The following is a 17,849-nucleotide window of genomic DNA, read 5'->3' as shown; positions in this document are numbered from 1 at the left end:
ATGAAGAGAGAGGGACTAGGGTTAGGAGATTTCTGTGCCCAGGAGAGGCGTGGAGTCGTCATTCCCAACCAGACAGACCCTCACTTGACTGACAGCATGCTCGCTACCAGGACCCAGGGTCTACACCGGTATCCTTTCACAGAGATAGAGGGGGCCTGCTCCTTCCTGCACTTGCATCAAACTGATGATTTCCTCCCCACAGGACCCTGCTGGACCCCTCATTCATTACCTGGTGTGAGCATCCTCTGTAACCATGCCCTAGGACAGTGGTCCCCAATCTTTTTGGCACCAGGACCCAGTTTCTTGGAGGACCGGAGTTTAGGGACCGCAGCCCTAGGACACCAGCATGACAAAACAGGGTTGGTAAAGGGAAGCCCTTTGTATTTAGGGGAAGAGGTTGAACTAGACAAGCTTGAGATTATTTTAGCATTGTACATGCACACACACACACACACACACACACACACACACACATAGAAGAAACGACACCGATTTCAAGGACCCCACCTCCCCTTCCCCTATCTGCTCCTTAAATAAGAGTATTGCCCCAAATCCATTCTCAGTCCTCTTTTCTTTTCATTCTAGATACTCTCCTTTGGGCTATTTCAACTTCTGCACAAATTCTGATAGGCATTAAATCTCAAATCTCCATTGTGAATTTCCTTAAATTACAGCCTAATAACATCTGAAACAGAGTTCTCACACAAAAAGCACATCAAGTTCCTCATCTACAAGCTTTTTATCTTATCTTTGTTTGTGTTTCTTATTCCCTAAATCCTTGACAAATATTATTCCACCACAAGAAGGAGGGCCCTGGGAAGGAGAAAGAAATTAGCACCTGTCTTAGGTATTTTATAAGCATATCTTCATTTAATCCTCATATAACCACTCTATGAAGTCGGTATAATCATTCCTATTTATAGAGGAGGAAACCAAGGCTTTGAGCAGGTAAGAATCTTGTGCAAGTTTAAACTGCTTGGAAGTAGGATAACTAAGGTTTAAAGTCAGGTCTATCTATTTCCCTAGGAAAAGAAGATTGATGGTTTCATGTTGGGGAACCAAACTTCTTATTTCTAGGATGTAGAATACTGTGCTCACCAGGAAATAACCAGTTCTTCCCTCATGACATATTATGAGATGCATGTAATATTTTCTAAGTCACAATAACCTTTTTTAACCTAAGTTTTATTTTGGAATCCTGAATAGGCTGGGTGCAGTGGCTCATACCTATAATCCCCCAGTACTTTGGGAGGCTGAGGTGGGAGGATCGCTTGAGCCCAAAAGTTCTAGACAAACCTGGGCAACATAATGAGACCCACCTCTTAAAATAATAAGAAACACTACCTGAGTGTGGTGGCCTGCTCCTGTAGTCCCAGCTACTTGGAAGGCTCAGGCAGGAGGATTGCTTGAGGCCAGGAGTTTGAGTTGCAGTGAGCTATGATGATGCTACTGCACTCTAGCCAGGGCAACAGAGCAAAACCATCTCAAAAAAAAAAAAAGGAAAAAAGAATAGATAAATTAGACTTCATAAAAATTAAAAACTTTCGTGCTTCAAAGGACACTCTAAAGAACATAAAAGAACAACCCCAGAACAGGAGAAAATTTTTGCAAATCAAATATCTGATAAGGGACTTATATCTAGGTTATACAACAAACTCATACACTTAATAATAAAAAGATAAGTAGCCTAGATAAAAAATGGACAAAGGATATGGACAGGCATTTTGCCAAATAAGGTATACACGTGGCCAACAAATGCATGAAAAGATGCTCAACATCATTAGCCATCAGAAAATAAATGCAAATCATAACTACAACAAGCTATACCACTTTACATCTACTAGGGTCTCAAAAAGTCAGATAATAACAGGGTTTTCAAGGATATAGAGGAATTGGACCCCTCATACACTTGTTCTGGGAATGTAAAGTGGTTCAGCCACTTTGGAAAACAATCTGGAAGTTCTTCCAAATGTTAAACTTTTGAGTTAACACATGACGTAGCAATTCCACTCTTGGGTATACCCAAGAGAAATGAAAACAAATGTCCACATAAAAACTTGTACATGATATTTATAGCAGCATTATTCATCATAGCCAAAAAGTGGAAATAACCCAAATGTCCATAAACTGATAAATGGATAAAAAAGTGGTATATCCATACAGTGGACTATTGTTCAGCCATAAAAAGGAAAGTAGTGCTGATATAGACTACGACGTGAATAAATCTTGAAAACATTATGCTAAGAAAGAAGCCACAAAAGACTATATATTATATAATTATATTTATACAAAATGTTAAGATTAGGGAAATCTATAGAGACAGAAAATAGTTTCACAGTTCCTTAGGACTGGAGGAGTGGGGTGGGAGGCAGGGGATGGGATGGGGGATGATAGTTAAAGAGTACAGGTCATAAAAAAGTTCTAAAATTGTCTAGTGATGTTTGTGCAATTAAAAACCATTGAGTTATACATTTTAAATGGGTGAATTCTATGGTATGTGAACTATATCTCAATAAAGCCATTAAAAAATGACCAGAATAGATGATCTCTAATGTCACTCCCAGCCTTAGTTGCTCCCTGCAGTCAGGATGGAGGAAAAAGGACTGAACTGATTTTCTCAAGCTCTTTATTTCATCTGATTGAAAAAATAAACCACCTTACATGGGTGTTGAGTTTGGAATCTTAAGGCTGGTTATCCCATCAGTCCTCCCATCATGGTTCAGGGACCTAGGCAGGATCCTTCTGTCCTGTTATTCAGCCTACATGGCATTCATTATCAAAATTATTTCATGGGCCATGTTGGCTGTTGGAGCTCCAGCCATTCTGTCTGCATTCCAGCCAGCAGGAATGAAGAAGGGGAGAGGGGGCACACCTCCTCATGTTAAGGACACTTACTGGGAGTTGCACATACTACTTCTGCTTAAACACAATTAGCCAGATCCAGGTCACATGGCAACTTACTTAGTAACTGAAAGAAGTTGTCACATTTATTACATGATTATGTGTACAGAAAGAAATTGAAGGTTTTATTACTATGGAAGAAGAAGAGAATAGATGTTGAGAGACACCTGGCAATGTGAACTCATCAGCTACTTGCTCATTAATATACTTGTCCTACTCTGTTTTCTGTTGTTTATAAAAGGATACATGAAACTGGGTTATTTATTTATTTATTTATGGAGACAGTCTCGCTCTGTTCTTGGGCCAGAGTGCTGTGGCGTCAGCCTAGCTCACAGCAACCTCAAACTCCTGGGCTCAAGCGATCCTCCTGCCTCAGCCTCCTGAGTAGCTGGGACTACAGGCATGCGCCACCACGCCCGGCTAATTTTTTCTACGTATTTTCAGTTGTCCAGGTAATTTCTTTCTATTTTTTTAGTAGAGATGGGGTCTCGCTCTTGCTCAGGCTGGAAAACTGGGTAATTTATAAAGAAAAAGAACGTATTTCTCACAGTTGTGGAGACTGAGAAGTCCAAGGTCAAGGGGCCACATCTGGGAAGATCCTTCTTGCTGGTGGGGACTCTGTAGAGTCCTGAGGTTGTGCAAGGCATCACATGGTGAGGGGGCTCAGTGTGCTAGCCCAGGTCTCTCGTCCTCTTTTTATAAAGCCACCAGTCCCACTACCATAATATTCCATTAATCTATTAATCCATTCATAAAGGCAGAGCCCTCATGACCCAACCACCTCTTAAAGGCCCCACCCCTCAAGACTGCCACATTGGGAATTATATTTCAACTTGAGTTTTGGAAAGGTAAATATTCAAACCATAGCAATGGTTTCCTTTAGTTTCCTGTCTCCCAGTCCTCTTGCACGCTCCTTGACAAAATCCCAATTCTGGATGGGTGCGACTGCTCACTATTTCCACTCTTATACTTGATCCTCTCAAAAAAGGTACACAACTATGTTGCTTTTAGTGCCCCTATAAAGTCATGATTTTTAAACTTCAGCTGGGCTTCTGACTCAGCTGGTGACAAATATTTATTCAAAGCAATCTTTGTATTTTTTGATTCATAGCACCTTGTAAAACCTTGGATGCATTTATCACTTTAGATGCTAGCATAGTTTTGGTTACTAAAGTGGACCTCCAAATAAGATTTATAAGGAAGAGGAATTGGTATTCTGAAATAGGTGACTCAGATTAAAAAAAAAAATCAAGTCTGGTCAGAAGATAAATTCTAAAGAGATAATAGCTGGCATTCAGAATTTTTTTAGTCTTTTTTTTCAAGAAAATAATATTGGCCTGTGTACTATGATGTGCTACAAGGATGCATTTAATATTGAAGAAAGAAAGAATAATATGAGATTGCCCCCTGAATAAGTAAATGCTGATGGCAAAAAATGGGATCATTAACAATTTTAAAGAGAGCATCATTGAGAAAGCAAAATAAAAAACAGATGGGAAATGCAAACTCAACTTAAATTGAGTACTTGGAGAATACAGTGCCTTTCTAGAGTGGAGATGACAGGGATGCATCTGTGGCTAAGAAACAACCTGAGCATCAAAGAGAATTGTTGGCCACTGATTTTGAAGATGTAAAACGGGGAGAGAGCAGCTCTTTTGGCTGTTTTTTTTTTCCCCTCCTACAAAATGCTTTTATTAGTTAGCATCTTAAAAGAGAAGAGACAAGAGACAGACAAGGTAGCAGAGCCCAGAGAGCTCCCTGCACAAACACAAAGGAACAGGGACAGGCAGGGCTCAGGAAGCCATCCCTAGGGGTGGGTCTGGAAGTCCAGGGGTGGGTCCCAGAAGTGCTCCGCAATCTGTGCAGGGCAGCTGCTGTGAGGGCTGGTATCTGACCAGCTTGGAGATCAAGTCCTGGCCCCGAAAGCCACTGATGGGAAAGCCACGCCTTGAGGGGCATCTGGAGGTCTCAGCGTGTCCAGTGCTCTTCAAGGGCGGATTTCCTACCAGCTGCTCATAGCAGAGTGCCCCAGTGCACCGCAGATCCACTCTCATCACGTCTTTCCCTTCCATCATTTCTGGGGGGCATGGACTTGTCTCCACACCTTAAACTTCTATTTATACTTCAATCCACTTCAATCTGGTTTCCGCCTTCTGTTCCACATGAACTATTCTTGTCAAGAGTACCCACTTCCCTGTTGCCAAATCCAGTGACATTTTGTGTCTTTATCTTATCTGGCCTTGATCTCCTGGTAGCATTGACTTGGTCCTTACCCCCTCACTCCCCATAAGCTGTTCTGTTTTGTTCCCTTTCAAATGTTTCTCCACTGATTTTCCTCCCATCACCTTGACTGGTCCCTCTCAGGTTTCTTTGCTGGCTTTTTTTTTTTTTTTTTTCATTGAGACAAAGTCTTGCTCTGTTGCCCTGGCTAGAGTGCAGTGGCGTCTTCATAGCTCACTGCAACCTCAATCCTCCTGCCTCAGCCTCTTGAGTAGCTGGGACCACAGGTGTGCACCACCACTCCTGGCTAATTTTTCTATTTTTAGTAGAGATGAGGCCTTGCTCTTGCTGAGGCTGGTCTCAAACTCCTGACCTCAAGGGATCCTCCACCTCGGCCTCCCAGAGTGTTAGGATTATAGGTGTGAGCCACCTCCAGCCTGGCTTTTCCTCTTCAACTCAACTTTTAATGGGGACCCCCTTCTGTTCTTCATTTACACCTTTCTGTAGATAATCTCCTTCATTTCCACGGACTTAAATACTATCCAATGCTAATGATTTCCCAGAGGAAAATCATTTTACCTCCCAAGAAGCCTCTTCTTAATTTTGGTCATACATCAAATTGTCTACTTAACATTTCTATTCAAATGTTTCAAAAGTGTCTTAACCTAATACGTCCAAAATAGAACTCTTGATTTCCTGAAACTGTCCCTTCTAACGAAATGGCAAACTGTCTTCCCAAGTGAGAAAATCAGAATTTATTCATGATTCCTTTTTTCCTTGCTATCTCACATTCAATCTTCAGCCAGGTCTTGAGAGTTCCACCCCCTGGCATGCCACTCCCCCCTCAGTATATCTCAAATCCCCCCAATTCTTTCCCCCACAGGCATCACCTCAGGCTGGGCCACCGTTTTCTTTCTCCTGGACAACTGCAAGTTTCCTAACTAGTGACTCCTTTGATACCTTCAATCTTTTTTGCATGCAGCAGTGATATCGTTAAAATACAATAAATCATTTAATTTTCTGACTAAAGGATAATCTAAGGCCTTCCGGTGCCATGAGAATAAAACCCCAATTCCTCATTCTGACTTGAAGGCAGGTGTAATCCCTGCCTATCTCTCCGGTGTTGCCTGTCTTCTGGTGTAGTCTTGGGCCACCCCCATTTTTCATATTAATCCTCAGCCTCTCTGGTTTTTATTCTTTGCACTCACCATGCTCTTTTCTGCCTTAGGCTTTTTTTTACACATGTTGTTTCCTTTACCTGAAAAGCTCTTCCCCCACATTTTGCATATGTAACTCCTTGTTGCTTAAATAATGGAATAAATGTCACTTCTTCAGAGAGATCTCCACTGAGCATCCTGTTCTTTCTTCTTTCTACCTTAATTTTATCCTTGCTTTTTTCCAAAAACTTTTAAAAAACGTGTATATATTACTTATTATGTGTCAGATAATATTATGTTCACAAGAATCTCATTAGGAGATTAAATTATTATCCCCTTTTAAAGGATGAGGCAACTAAGAAACACACAGCTAGTAAGTGGCACAGTTGGATTTGACCCAAGAAGACTAGCTCGTACTCTTAACCACTATGTTATGTCCTGCCTGTCAATGTCACAATTTGGAATTATTTAGAAATTTATCTTTTTGGGTTTTTTTGTTGTTATTCCTTGTTTTTTGTTTGTTTTGTTTTGTTTTATCTGTCCATCCCAGAATATAAGCTCAAGATGTCAGGAATCATTGCCACTGTGATCTTATTGGTCACTGATTTCACAATGCCTACTATTGTACCTAGTACATAATGGGTGATTAAGAAACATGTTTAAATAGTGAATGAATGACTGATAGCAAGAGAAAACAATATTCATGCTGCCGAAGTTGATAAGGGGTTGGGGTTGGTTTGAGGTACTAGGTCACAAAATATAATTTTTCCTAAACATTTATAATAAAGTAAGTTCCATAAGTAATTGAAAGCTGCTAGGATGAAGAAAAATGAGGGAACCCTGCTTCTAAGAATGGTTTAAGAAATTATTTTCTATATATCTGTCATTGCTTTCTCTCTCTATATGTAAAGTATGGTGCATAAGGAAATAAGTTTACCTTCTTCAAGTTAAGTACCATCATATATACCATTAAAGTTGAACTAAGCAAAATCTTAAAGTGTTAGAATAGTGTACAGTAAGTACATGCCTGAATGAAGTCAGACTGAATGTGTTAACAAAAATGTATCAACCAGAAAAATAGGGAAGGATAGAGCATAGGGACTGGGCCACAGTGGAAACTTAGAAAAAAGGAAAGTCACAGAGGCAAACTCCATTCTTAGTTCTAGCCAAGTATTATGATCTCTTTGGAAGGACTATGTTTACAGTTGGTGGAGTGAGGAACCATCAAGGGCGTACTGGGAAGAAAGCAGGTTAGCTACCCGCAATTACAGGTTTCGTCTCTTTTCTCTTCAGCAGTTCATGATCATTCATCAGGGTGATAGAGGGCAGGTGCCACAGGAGTACACAAGAGGGGTTTCCCAAATGGAGTTTGAGATCAAGGAAACCTGGGTGGAATGATGTAGTGATTATCATTCCTGCTTCTCTACGAGGTTGGAATTCATGGTGGTTGCACTGCACGTTTTGAGTATTTTCTCATTTAGTATGTTTGGATCAGACAATTACTAGAGAATATTCTGGTTTTTTTTTTTTTTTTAGGTCAGATAATCACAAGAAAATATTCTATTTTGACTGTCAGCATTTGGGAGGAATTTTTTTTTTTTTGTCTGTTTTCTGAAGCAATGAAAAGCACATCCAGAGAACCCGTTAATGGAAACTTTGTAAGGGCATTGTCCTTCGCTATTCCTTCCAAACCATCAGCAATTGTCTTTTTTCTTTACCATGTACACAGTGATGGGAGAGGTGGGTCCTGCTTTCTAACTCTGAAAACTTGTGTGTATTGAACACCGGGCTGCTGACAAATGGCTCTGGAATAAGTGCCACCGAGGAGGAGAGAGGGAAGGAACTGGGGAGAACCATTGGGAGGAACTGGGGTCCCACAGCCGGGCGGTAACACAGAAATTGCTCCTCCCCGCCTATTGCCTTTCTTCTTGATGGTTCTCGATTCTTATCTCTTCTCCATTCTTTCCTTTCTTCCATTCTACTTTCACCTCCTTTTGTGACTCCTCATCATCACTTTTCATATTGATTAATGTGATTACCTTACAAGCGTATAATATTTAGTTGCTGGGTTTGCATTAGTTATGAGTTAAGATGAAGCCAACATAAATGATCCAGTTTAGGGCTCCGCAGTTCTGATTCAAATTTTGACTCCATCACTTAAGAGTTATCTGACTTTGGGCAAATCTCCCAACCTCCCTGTACCTTTCTTTCATCACCTGTAAATTGGGGATGCTAGTTCCTACCTCAAAGGTTCGTTGTTAGGATTGATGAGAATGCATGTAACATACTCAGAAGTATGTTTGATACCTGGTTTCAAGAACTCTTAGCTCTCACTATTTAAAAAATGCTTATTGTAGGGTATTGTTGATACCTCATAAAGGGAATTTTATGCAGTTTTCCGTAGAGTAAGGTGTTTTGATGGAGTAACTATTGGGACAAGAAATACAGTACCTCGAGGGTTTACTGGATGCATGCTTTACAGAGATAACTTTCTGAGTAGACAGTGATCTTCTGACACCTGACACCAATATTTAGCAAAGACTCTCTGAGGGGGTTATTTGGTGGGAGGTTAGGTGGACCAGGCCAGGCCAGGGAGAGGCTGGGAGGGAGAGGGAAGGCGGAGGCGGCGCGTCAGGGAGGCTTTGGAAACCCAGCGTCGCTTCGGGCGGCAGGTGGTCCGGAAAGGCAGCGGCGCGCCCAGGGGGCTAGGAGGATGTGCGGGGCGGACCGGGGTAGTTTTGTTTGCTTTTCTCTGAAGAAGGCGCCGGTTCCGGGCAGTTCCCTGAGCTTCGGCCCTCGTCGCAGCGAGAGAGCCGGGGCGCGCACGCCACGCTCGGGGGCTTCGACGTCCATCGGGACAAAGCCCCGGGAGGAGCTGCCGCCGCGGGCGAGCAGGTCGGGGCGTCGGGCCCTCCCCGCACGCGGCCGGCGCTGCCCCGGCCCGGCCCGGCCCCGCCGCCTCCGCCGCGCGCCTCGCGGAGCAGCAGCGGGCGGTGGCGGCCCCGCGCGCCCGGCGGGAGGCGCCTCGGGACGTTTCCGTCTGGTCCTTGCCTCCTCCCCCCCGCGCTGACTCCATCCGCTCCCCGCCCCCTGCTCGGGGCCGCGGCCGGGCGGGAAGGGAGGGAGCCGGCCCGAGACTGCAGCATTCCGCACCGGCTGCAGCAGGGCCGGAGGGAGCAGGTGGAGCGAGCGTCGAGCGCAGCGCGCCAGGCCCGGGGGAGACTGCAGTGACGCGGCCCTGGAGACATGGCGGCCGGGCGCCTCTGAATTGCAAGCAGGACCGGAGCCCCTCGCCGCCCCCGGCCGCGGCAGCCCAGGCCATGCCGCACGGCTGCTGACCGCACGCAGGGGCCGGCCCGGAGGACACATGCGCCTGCAGCTGCCGCCTCGAGCCTGATCCGCTCCCCTGCATTCTCCATGTTGCGTTTCTCGTCAGTTTCCCGGGCAGGGTAGCTGCCGCTGCCAGAGGAGCCTTCAGGGCATTGCGCTGCCCTTCATCCAGCCTCAGTTTCTTTCCCGTTCTTACCCCTCCCTCCCGTTTCCTTCTCCCTTTCCCTGCCTGCTTTGCATCCATCTCCCCTACCCCGTCACCCCCTCCTGCCTGCATCCGCCGGGGCTATGGCCGCAGAGGAGGTAGTGCAGACGGTGGACCATTATAAGACTGAGATAGAGAGGCTGACCAAGGAGCTCACAGAGACGACCCACGAGAAGATCCAGGCTGCCGAGTACGGGCTGGTGGTGCTGGAAGAGAAGCTGACCCTCAAACAGCAGTATGACGAGCTGGAGGCAGAGTACGACAGCCTCAAACAGGAGCTGGAGCAGCTGAAAGAGGTGAGTTGCCTGTCACCTCTCCCCTCCCCGGCCTTCGCTCCCCCACCCCCCAGGCCCACTTATCCCCGTTAAGAAGTCGGAGAGGATGCGATTTAAAGGACTGTTTTTCATCTTAGGGCCCCTTGTTGGTAAGAGAAGATTGAAAGAGTCCATTGTTTTCCCTCCAAGAGAAAAATTGCCCAAGAAATGAATGTATAAGCTGGAATTTGGAAGGCAATGGCTGTTTAGCCTGTGGGGGAGGGAGATTCATGAGAATCTTCAAGTACCAGCACTCCAAGGCGACATTCAACTGGGTTGGAATGTATAAATCAAACTTCCTGAAACTGCTGTTATTTCAAACTCACTTTTCAGTGACAATCCCATAATCCACAAAGGTGATGAGGTTTGTGCCTGAGGACCCACAATTTCAGGACCTCAGCTTTCTGCTGAATGTAACCACTCCTTGGTGAGAGAGGGAACTCCTCACCAATCCCATTTGACAAAGGCTGGGCAATCTTCATTCTCCTTGGCTCTAGTCATTCTTGTCATCCAGCTGCAGGAGAAAAACAACTTTGCTGGGTGATCCCACTGCCTTGATTTCACCTCTGAGCTAGGTTGGGCCATACCCAAGTCTTACGAGGTCACCCTGACCATGAAAAATTGAACTCACCTACAAATGGTTTGAAAGAATGGTATATAGCAAATACGTGGCTCATATATTCAAATGAGTCTCTGGTTAAAATGACTGTATTTATATAAAACCAGAAAATTGCAAATGGGCCATGTATAACATTTGTCCTCTTTAGTCTTTTGGTATTTGGCTTCTTGTAAAGCCTAAAGTATTGGAAGAAAACAATGAAATGTGCTTTGATTTCCTATCAAGCACTCTTAAGAACATACATATTGTTAAGGAAGTCAGTTTGTTTTACCTGGTTCTTGAGGCACTAAGGGTAACAAGTAACCAGTTGTAAATTTAAATGTATTTATACACTGCTTTTCTATGTGGCAACTCTTTACTTTTAGGTGCTTATTGGCATTTTAAATGTTAATTCTCATTTAGCGTGGAATATTATCAAAAATCTTTTTCTTACAATGTAAGTTTGGTTTTTGAGGGGGTCTTGTTTTATGTTGTTACAGTTAAAAGACGTGATGTGTGACATATCTAATCAACTTGCCTTCTAATTTAGTATATAATATGGTAAATATTTATACTTTCAGATATGTCTTATTTTTATTTGGATGCCTAACTATCAAAGAATAAATATAGTACATATGATGAAAAATTCTAATTCTAATCTAATTTTTTTGTATCAGGCTGTAAATTTCCAGTTTATATTTTACTTACCATGTACATATCTAGTCTTAACACCTGAACTAGTTTATATTTTCGAACTTAGATTAAGTCTTATACTGACATGTTTAAATGCAATGATACTAAATCTTGGCAAGTGAGGAAACAGGATGATGAATGTAATTCTCAGAGATGTTTTGATGTTGTCTACATCTATCTACACTGCTTTGCCAAGACAGGGAAGTGCAGACCAGACAGTGGTAAGCCGTCGCCTTCTTGATAAAGAGGATGGACTTAATTTCATGAAATGTAACTGTTAACTGACCTTCCTGCTTGATTTAAACAACCCTTATAGGGATATTTCTGTGTGATTGCTCTTACCCTTCATAGTAAACCTTAATGCATTTGTCTTTTGCCATGAGCTCTAAAGGCAAAGAATCTGTCCTAATTTACTTTGCATCCAAAGTCTTTAACATAAAGTCTGACATGGAGTGGGCATGAAATAATATTTTATGAAAGAATCATTTTGTATTGGGGAAGATACACCTTTATTAAGGATTTATTAGTCGATATTGGTTAGTGTCAGAGAAAGACTAAGAAAATTAGGAAGTGTAGGAAGTGACTAGTATTAAAAATAACAACCTACATTAATTTCACTGGCAGTAATGAGGCAAATGAGAAAAAATATTTTGTAGGAATAATGTAACAGTGGTTTCTTAATGCAGAGTAATGCAAATACCAATTTTTTTCTATAGTAATTTTTAAAAAAAGTTTAAAGCATGTTTTGTTTTACACAGCAGGAGGTTAATAAAAATTTATCAGGTTCATACCAAAGGTATCAGAAGAAAAAATATTATCAGGATTATTTTTTGCTGTTGTTGCCAGTTAAGAAATCAGAATTATTTTTACCAAATGATACTTGTTCATACATTTATTTTGAGTTGCATTTAGCATAAATAAAATTCAATTTAAAGTTTCTAATAAACTGGCTTATACAGTTATATAAAAATGTATCTTAGGGTAATAAAATAATCATTATAGTTGATTATTTGATAGTGAGACCTGTTATATTTATTCTTTAAATATGGTATGTACTTTATTTGAGAATATTACTTAAATGAGCTAAATCAATCTCAAGCAATGTTTCCTATTTGAAAAGTAAATTCAAAATAATTGTGCAAACTGAGGTATTCTAATGATAATACCATATAGAAGTCATTTTCGAAAAACATGTTTTGTGAGTGCTTTGATTTTTCAAAAGGAAGTTTTGTTCATTATCAGGTATCTATAAAGCCAAAAGAAATCTTTAGCTTATTTCTAGGCTTTTTCAACAAACAGGATTAATTTAAAAATAATTTGACCAGTTTATGGAAATGTCAACAGAAAACTGCTGTACTAAGTTCAAGTTGAACGTTAGTAATTTGCAGTGTAGCAACATGGCTCAGTCTGTGCAGGTCATTTTGTTTTCCAGAATCGGCACCCAGCAATGTTGCTACCTTCCTGCCCAGGTTAGGTACTGACCACTGGGACCATAAGGCAAGCGAGCAATGTTGCCTGAAGGTGTGTGAAATCAAGAAGATGAATTAATTCATTTTTTTTCCTAGTTATTTCTTCTTTCAACTCCATTGCTTTTTGACCTGGCCTGACGTCGTTAAGTGCTCTGCGGGTACCTCGTTACATGGACTGCTGTAATTCTGTTCACAAAAGAACACACTTGAAAGAAAACTACTAAGGGTCTGAAAAAAGGATGACCTCTGACATCATCATAATTATTCTCCTTTTCATTATGCTTTGGGTAGCGGAACAAAGCAACATGTCCACTAGAATACTAGAGTATGGTTTTATGATTTCACAAATAATGCTTCCTCTTCAATGACCTGAGGAGCACCCATGCCTAGTCATATTCACCCGGCTGACTGTATGCTTGGGTTGTACGTAAATCAGCACTGTCTGTCACCCAGGCCAAAATAGTGCTTGAAGAGGAGTCATGGCTCTAAAATAACTTGAAAACTGAAGATATATTAATATAAAAATACGCTTTAAATGTAAGCGTTTTTTTTTAACTTAAAAATGGTTGAATTTAAAATATGGTAAGGTTTAAAAAGATCTCTTTGGCTTTGGAAAGGAATGATTCAGCATTACTGGTGGCATTGTAAAAAGAAAACAAATCTGTGTGACAGCTTTAAAAAAGTTTTACAGCTTGGTTACAGCAGGCTATGTACTAAGAATCCTCAACTCATTTTCTCGACCCTGACACCAAGGACAGTCACCAGCAGCTAAAGAAGCACTTTCTGGGCATTGAGTGGCTTTTCCTTTTGGAGCCAACTTTATGCTTGTACAGGGTTATAGTTAAATCATTCAAGAAATAAATATTTACTTACACGGTTTTAGAGATTGTCACATTGGGGACTTGATGAAAACCATTTAAATTACCTGGTTTTGGCGGCACATAGTGGCTCATGCCTGTAATCCCAGCACTTTGGGAGGCCAAAGTGGGAGGATCACTTGAGGCCAGGAGTTCAAGATCAGCCTGAGCAACATAGTGAGACCCTGTCTCTAGGGGTGGTGGGGAGGGGGGGAAACAGAGGAAGACCGTATCTCAAGAAATAAAAAAAAGTTACCTGGATTCTTCTTTAAACAGAATTAATTTTTTTCCTCACATGCTTAGAAAGATTGTTAGCTTCTTTTATATCTAAATTCTAAATCATGAACTCATATGGGGGGAAAACCCGCAGATTCTTTTCTAATCTATGAATAAACATGAAAAGAAAGTTAATATTTAATTGATTTACCTAAACTATGATTTTTAACTTCTCTCATGATTGATTGGATTGAGACAGGGTCTTGCTCTGTCTCCAAGGCTACAGCTCAGTGGTGTCATCATAGCTCACTGCAACCTCAAACTCCTGGGCTCAAGCAATCCTCCTGCCTCAGCCTCCCAAGTAGCTGGGACTAAAGGCATGCACCGCCACACCTGGCTAATTTTTCTGTTTTCTGTAGAGACAGGGTCTCACTTTTGTTCAGGCTGGTTTTGAACTCCTGGCCTCAAGTGATCCTCCCGCCGAGGCCTCCCAAAATGCTAGGATTGCAGGCATGACCCCATGCATGTGGCCTTCTCTCATTCTTTTTAAAGAAGAAATTTTTCCGTTTATTATCATATTTGTTATCAAATTAATTTAAAAATCTAAAATATATCAACATATGCTTTTAGAAACTGTTTACAAACAACCTCAACAAATAAACATAATCACTTTGAATGGCATCTCTTTTTTTGACCCAATTGCTCTAATTTGCATCATCCCTTTTTATTTCAACTCAAGACTTCATCTTGGCAAAAGTTATTTCTCTGACATTATTTAGCAAGATTTTATAATTTTTCATCATATTCACCGTGTTCATGTGAACATGTGTAGCAGCCATGGTTTGAAGATTGTTTCGGAATTTCTTGCTTACACGTACTCTGCCTTATCGTCCCCTTAAATACACTTGTTCTTATGGGTATTGCTTTCCAAATTTGAAAATATGATAATTACTCGCATGTTGAAATACATGGCAAAGGACTTTCCCACACCAAAGGTTCTACCTGTAATTATGGCTTTGAAGGAGAAGAGGGCATAAGAGATACACAGTCTTACTGTTAAATAATTTGTTATGCTAATGGAGAAGGTACGTGAGGTCCAGAGGCAGGAGATGCAATTGGAAAAGGGCTGGGGCCACATTTTGCCTTGCACGTGGAGCCATTGAAAAGAAATGAAACAGTAACTATGTTTGGTGCCTTACCTCATAATATAATTCAGAGGCTTCTTGCCTGCTTTTACAAATAAGAAAATAATAAAAATAATAAAACATTGAAGTATGTGCAAGACTCTCCTTAGGACTAGGTACTTTGCACACTTTGCCTCTGATTCTTGCAATAATCCTTACGCAGGGTAAATATAGATTGCATTACGCAGAAGAGGAAACTGGGTCTTAAAGAAGTTAAGGGCCCTTCTCAGGGCCACAAAACTAAGTGGTGAAACCTGGTTTAGGAAGAAGTCCATTTTCTTTCCATGCATTATACGACCTTGGAGCATGAAACATCTTGGCCAAGGCCACAAGTGCAATTTAGAAGGTCACAATGATGGTTGTAGTGGGTGGACTGTAGCTGTGCAGTGGCAGTAGAGGTGGTGAGGAGGGGACTTGTCTATTTAGGAGGAAAGGAGAGACACAGTATTGCATGTGACTAGATGTGGGAAATGAGAGAAGGAGTAGAGTTGAGAATCTTCTCAGGATGGATAGAAGGTGGTTCCATTTATGAAGGAAGGTGCTACGGGGCGAAGCAGTTTTAGAGGGTAAAGTTGATGCTCAAATGATATGAGTCCTTTTAGTTCATGTTTTTGGCGGGGGGGGGGGGCGGGAGGGACATAAATAGGATAAATTCAGATACTCAACTCTCAATTTAATAAAACAAATGAATAATGTGTGCAATCGTTGTCATTTTATTCAAGCCTAACCTCTAGAATATGGGATATAAACAATTTAATAATGTTTTCCCCAGTTAGTTTGATTGCCTTCTGAATTAAGAGAAATAAAAAACTAATAAACGATGGGCAACGAAGCTGTCTGGGCACAGTGAGGTCCAAGAGGGCAGCCTAAGTGGAAACCAGCCCTTACCAACTCCTTAGGGTGAGGGGGGCTGAGAGCAACAGCCCTCACTGCTCACCGACTGATCCTTGAAGTTACATTAGCATTTTTAATTTAAGTGGGTTTTTTTTTTTCCTATTTCTGGTCAGAAGAGTTTGATTGCTCTTTAAGAATTGCAATTATGTACTTATGACAGGTTATTGCAACATTCCAAGTTAGACAAAAGCATACACAAATTAGTAGTTTTCCTTTTTTGTCCTCCCAGTTCTGCCTCTGTTGTTATCACTTGGGTGAGTATTCTTTTGGAATTGTTTTAAATACCTTTAAGCATGTGAAGCATATGCAGGATTTTTTACTGTTCTTGTTTCTTTGTTTTTATAAAAACAGAATCTTGCCGTAATAATACATACACATAATAATACTCTGTGACCTGGCTTTTTAAATTTAAGAGTATGTCCTTTTAATAGGCAAGTATTTCTGGGGCAGGGCTGCATTTTTAAGACACTGATGTTTCAAGTGTGAGGAAAATGATGCTGATTAGGGAAGAAAACCAGAGAACCTTAGAGAATGTGGCTGGTCCTGGGGGTGTGGTAAGGTGGCCCAGGTTCTGCCCTGAGTCTAGCTTGGGTGGTAAGTGAGAGAGAGAGAGAAAAAAATGTAAGTGTGTATAAAAGAAACTGATGGAATTTGTTTGGTTGGCCCAAAGCAGGCCTGTGTGATGATACCAAGGGAAAAGATGGACAGTTTTGTGGGTGAATTAGCAGGGATTTTGATTCCTTGTCTCGTTGGCTAGTGATGGAGATACGCGTATCAGCATAATACCTGGCTGGTTTCCATGGCCGGCAAGAGCCGTCCTGCAGTGTGACCACATCCTGTCCATTCTGGGTCTTGGTGGGAAGCCAGGATGATTCAGGCAATTGGGCTCTATTACGTTATCCCTTCTTTACCCTCTGATAGTTGAGTTTTAAAATAGTTAGGATCCTATACAGCATCTCAGGTTCAGCATGTCATGCAGGAGGTGGGAAGAAAAGGGTACAAAATAGGAAAATGTTCAGCAAAAGTGTTCTTATTTATTACAATGGAGGGAAATACAAAAGTGGCAATTGATAACTTTTTCTCCTGGGATTTAGTTACTTTGTCTATAAAATTAAACTGTTGGAATAAATAATCTCTATGATTCTTACCAGCTCTAAATGTCTGAGATGGCTGTTTTTCAGAACTACTTATTCTACTTATTTATCTGCCTATCCTTTACTATTCAAATTCATTCTGTTTTTTTCCAAAGTGCAGAATAATCTTGCTTAAGTGTAGTAATTTTCACCTAGACTTCAGGGATTCAGGGATCTGCCATCAACTATTTTCTCTTTTTCTTCCTGTGCATTTTCACTCTGGCTGCTCAGTTCTAGCCAAGTTAATCCACCAGTTTTAACACTTGTGCTATGTCTCTCCACTTAAAAAAAAACACAAAAAACCAAAAAAACTATTTCATAGTTGTCTTGTTCTTTGAACATTTGGCCCAAATTCATTTCCCTTCTGGATTTACTGTACTTTTGTAATCTCACTTACAATGTTATAGAAGTGATTCATTGAGTTTGTTTTCCTTGATGCATTTGTACTTGGCTTTAGAAAGCCAAGGGTCCTAATGGGTCACTGAGAGCCAGATTTTGGATCAACATAAAGAACTTTCTGACAATAGAGTTGTCCAATAAAGGAATGAGGCAGACTCCTTAGGAAGTAGTCAGTTCCCTGTCACCAAAAATGTCTAAGGAGAAGGTAGCCAACCACTTGCTGAGATACTCTATGGAGAGTTCATGCTTAGCAACGAATTTATGTAGAATAATTTCTAA

The 17,849-nt window shown here is 41.3% G+C and overlaps 1 protein-coding gene across 2 annotated transcripts in view; it reads left to right on the top strand.

The window, feature by feature from the left end:
- Positions 1-9,800: 9,800 nt before the first annotated feature.
- The window catches only part of BICD1 (BICD cargo adaptor 1), a 218,603-nt gene continuing 210,554 nt past the window's right edge, over positions 9,801-17,849 (top strand). Inside the window, exon 1 of one of the 2 annotated variants that reach the window (XM_045554051.1) lies at positions 9,801-10,109. In XM_045554051.1, coding sequence (XP_045410007.1) covers positions 9,897-10,109 — 213 coding nt within the window. In that variant the 5' untranslated portion in view covers positions 9,801-9,896. The remainder of the gene's footprint in view (positions 10,110-17,849) is intronic. The other variant, XM_045554052.1, reaches the window with a different exon arrangement.

Source organism: Lemur catta, chromosome 6 (genome assembly GCF_020740605.2).
Source record: "Lemur catta isolate mLemCat1 chromosome 6, mLemCat1.pri, whole genome shotgun sequence".
NCBI classification, from domain to species: Eukaryota; Metazoa; Chordata; class Mammalia; order Primates; family Lemuridae; genus Lemur; species Lemur catta.
Note: the sequence above shows the minus strand (reverse complement) of the source record. Positions and strands in the feature narration are given on the sequence as shown.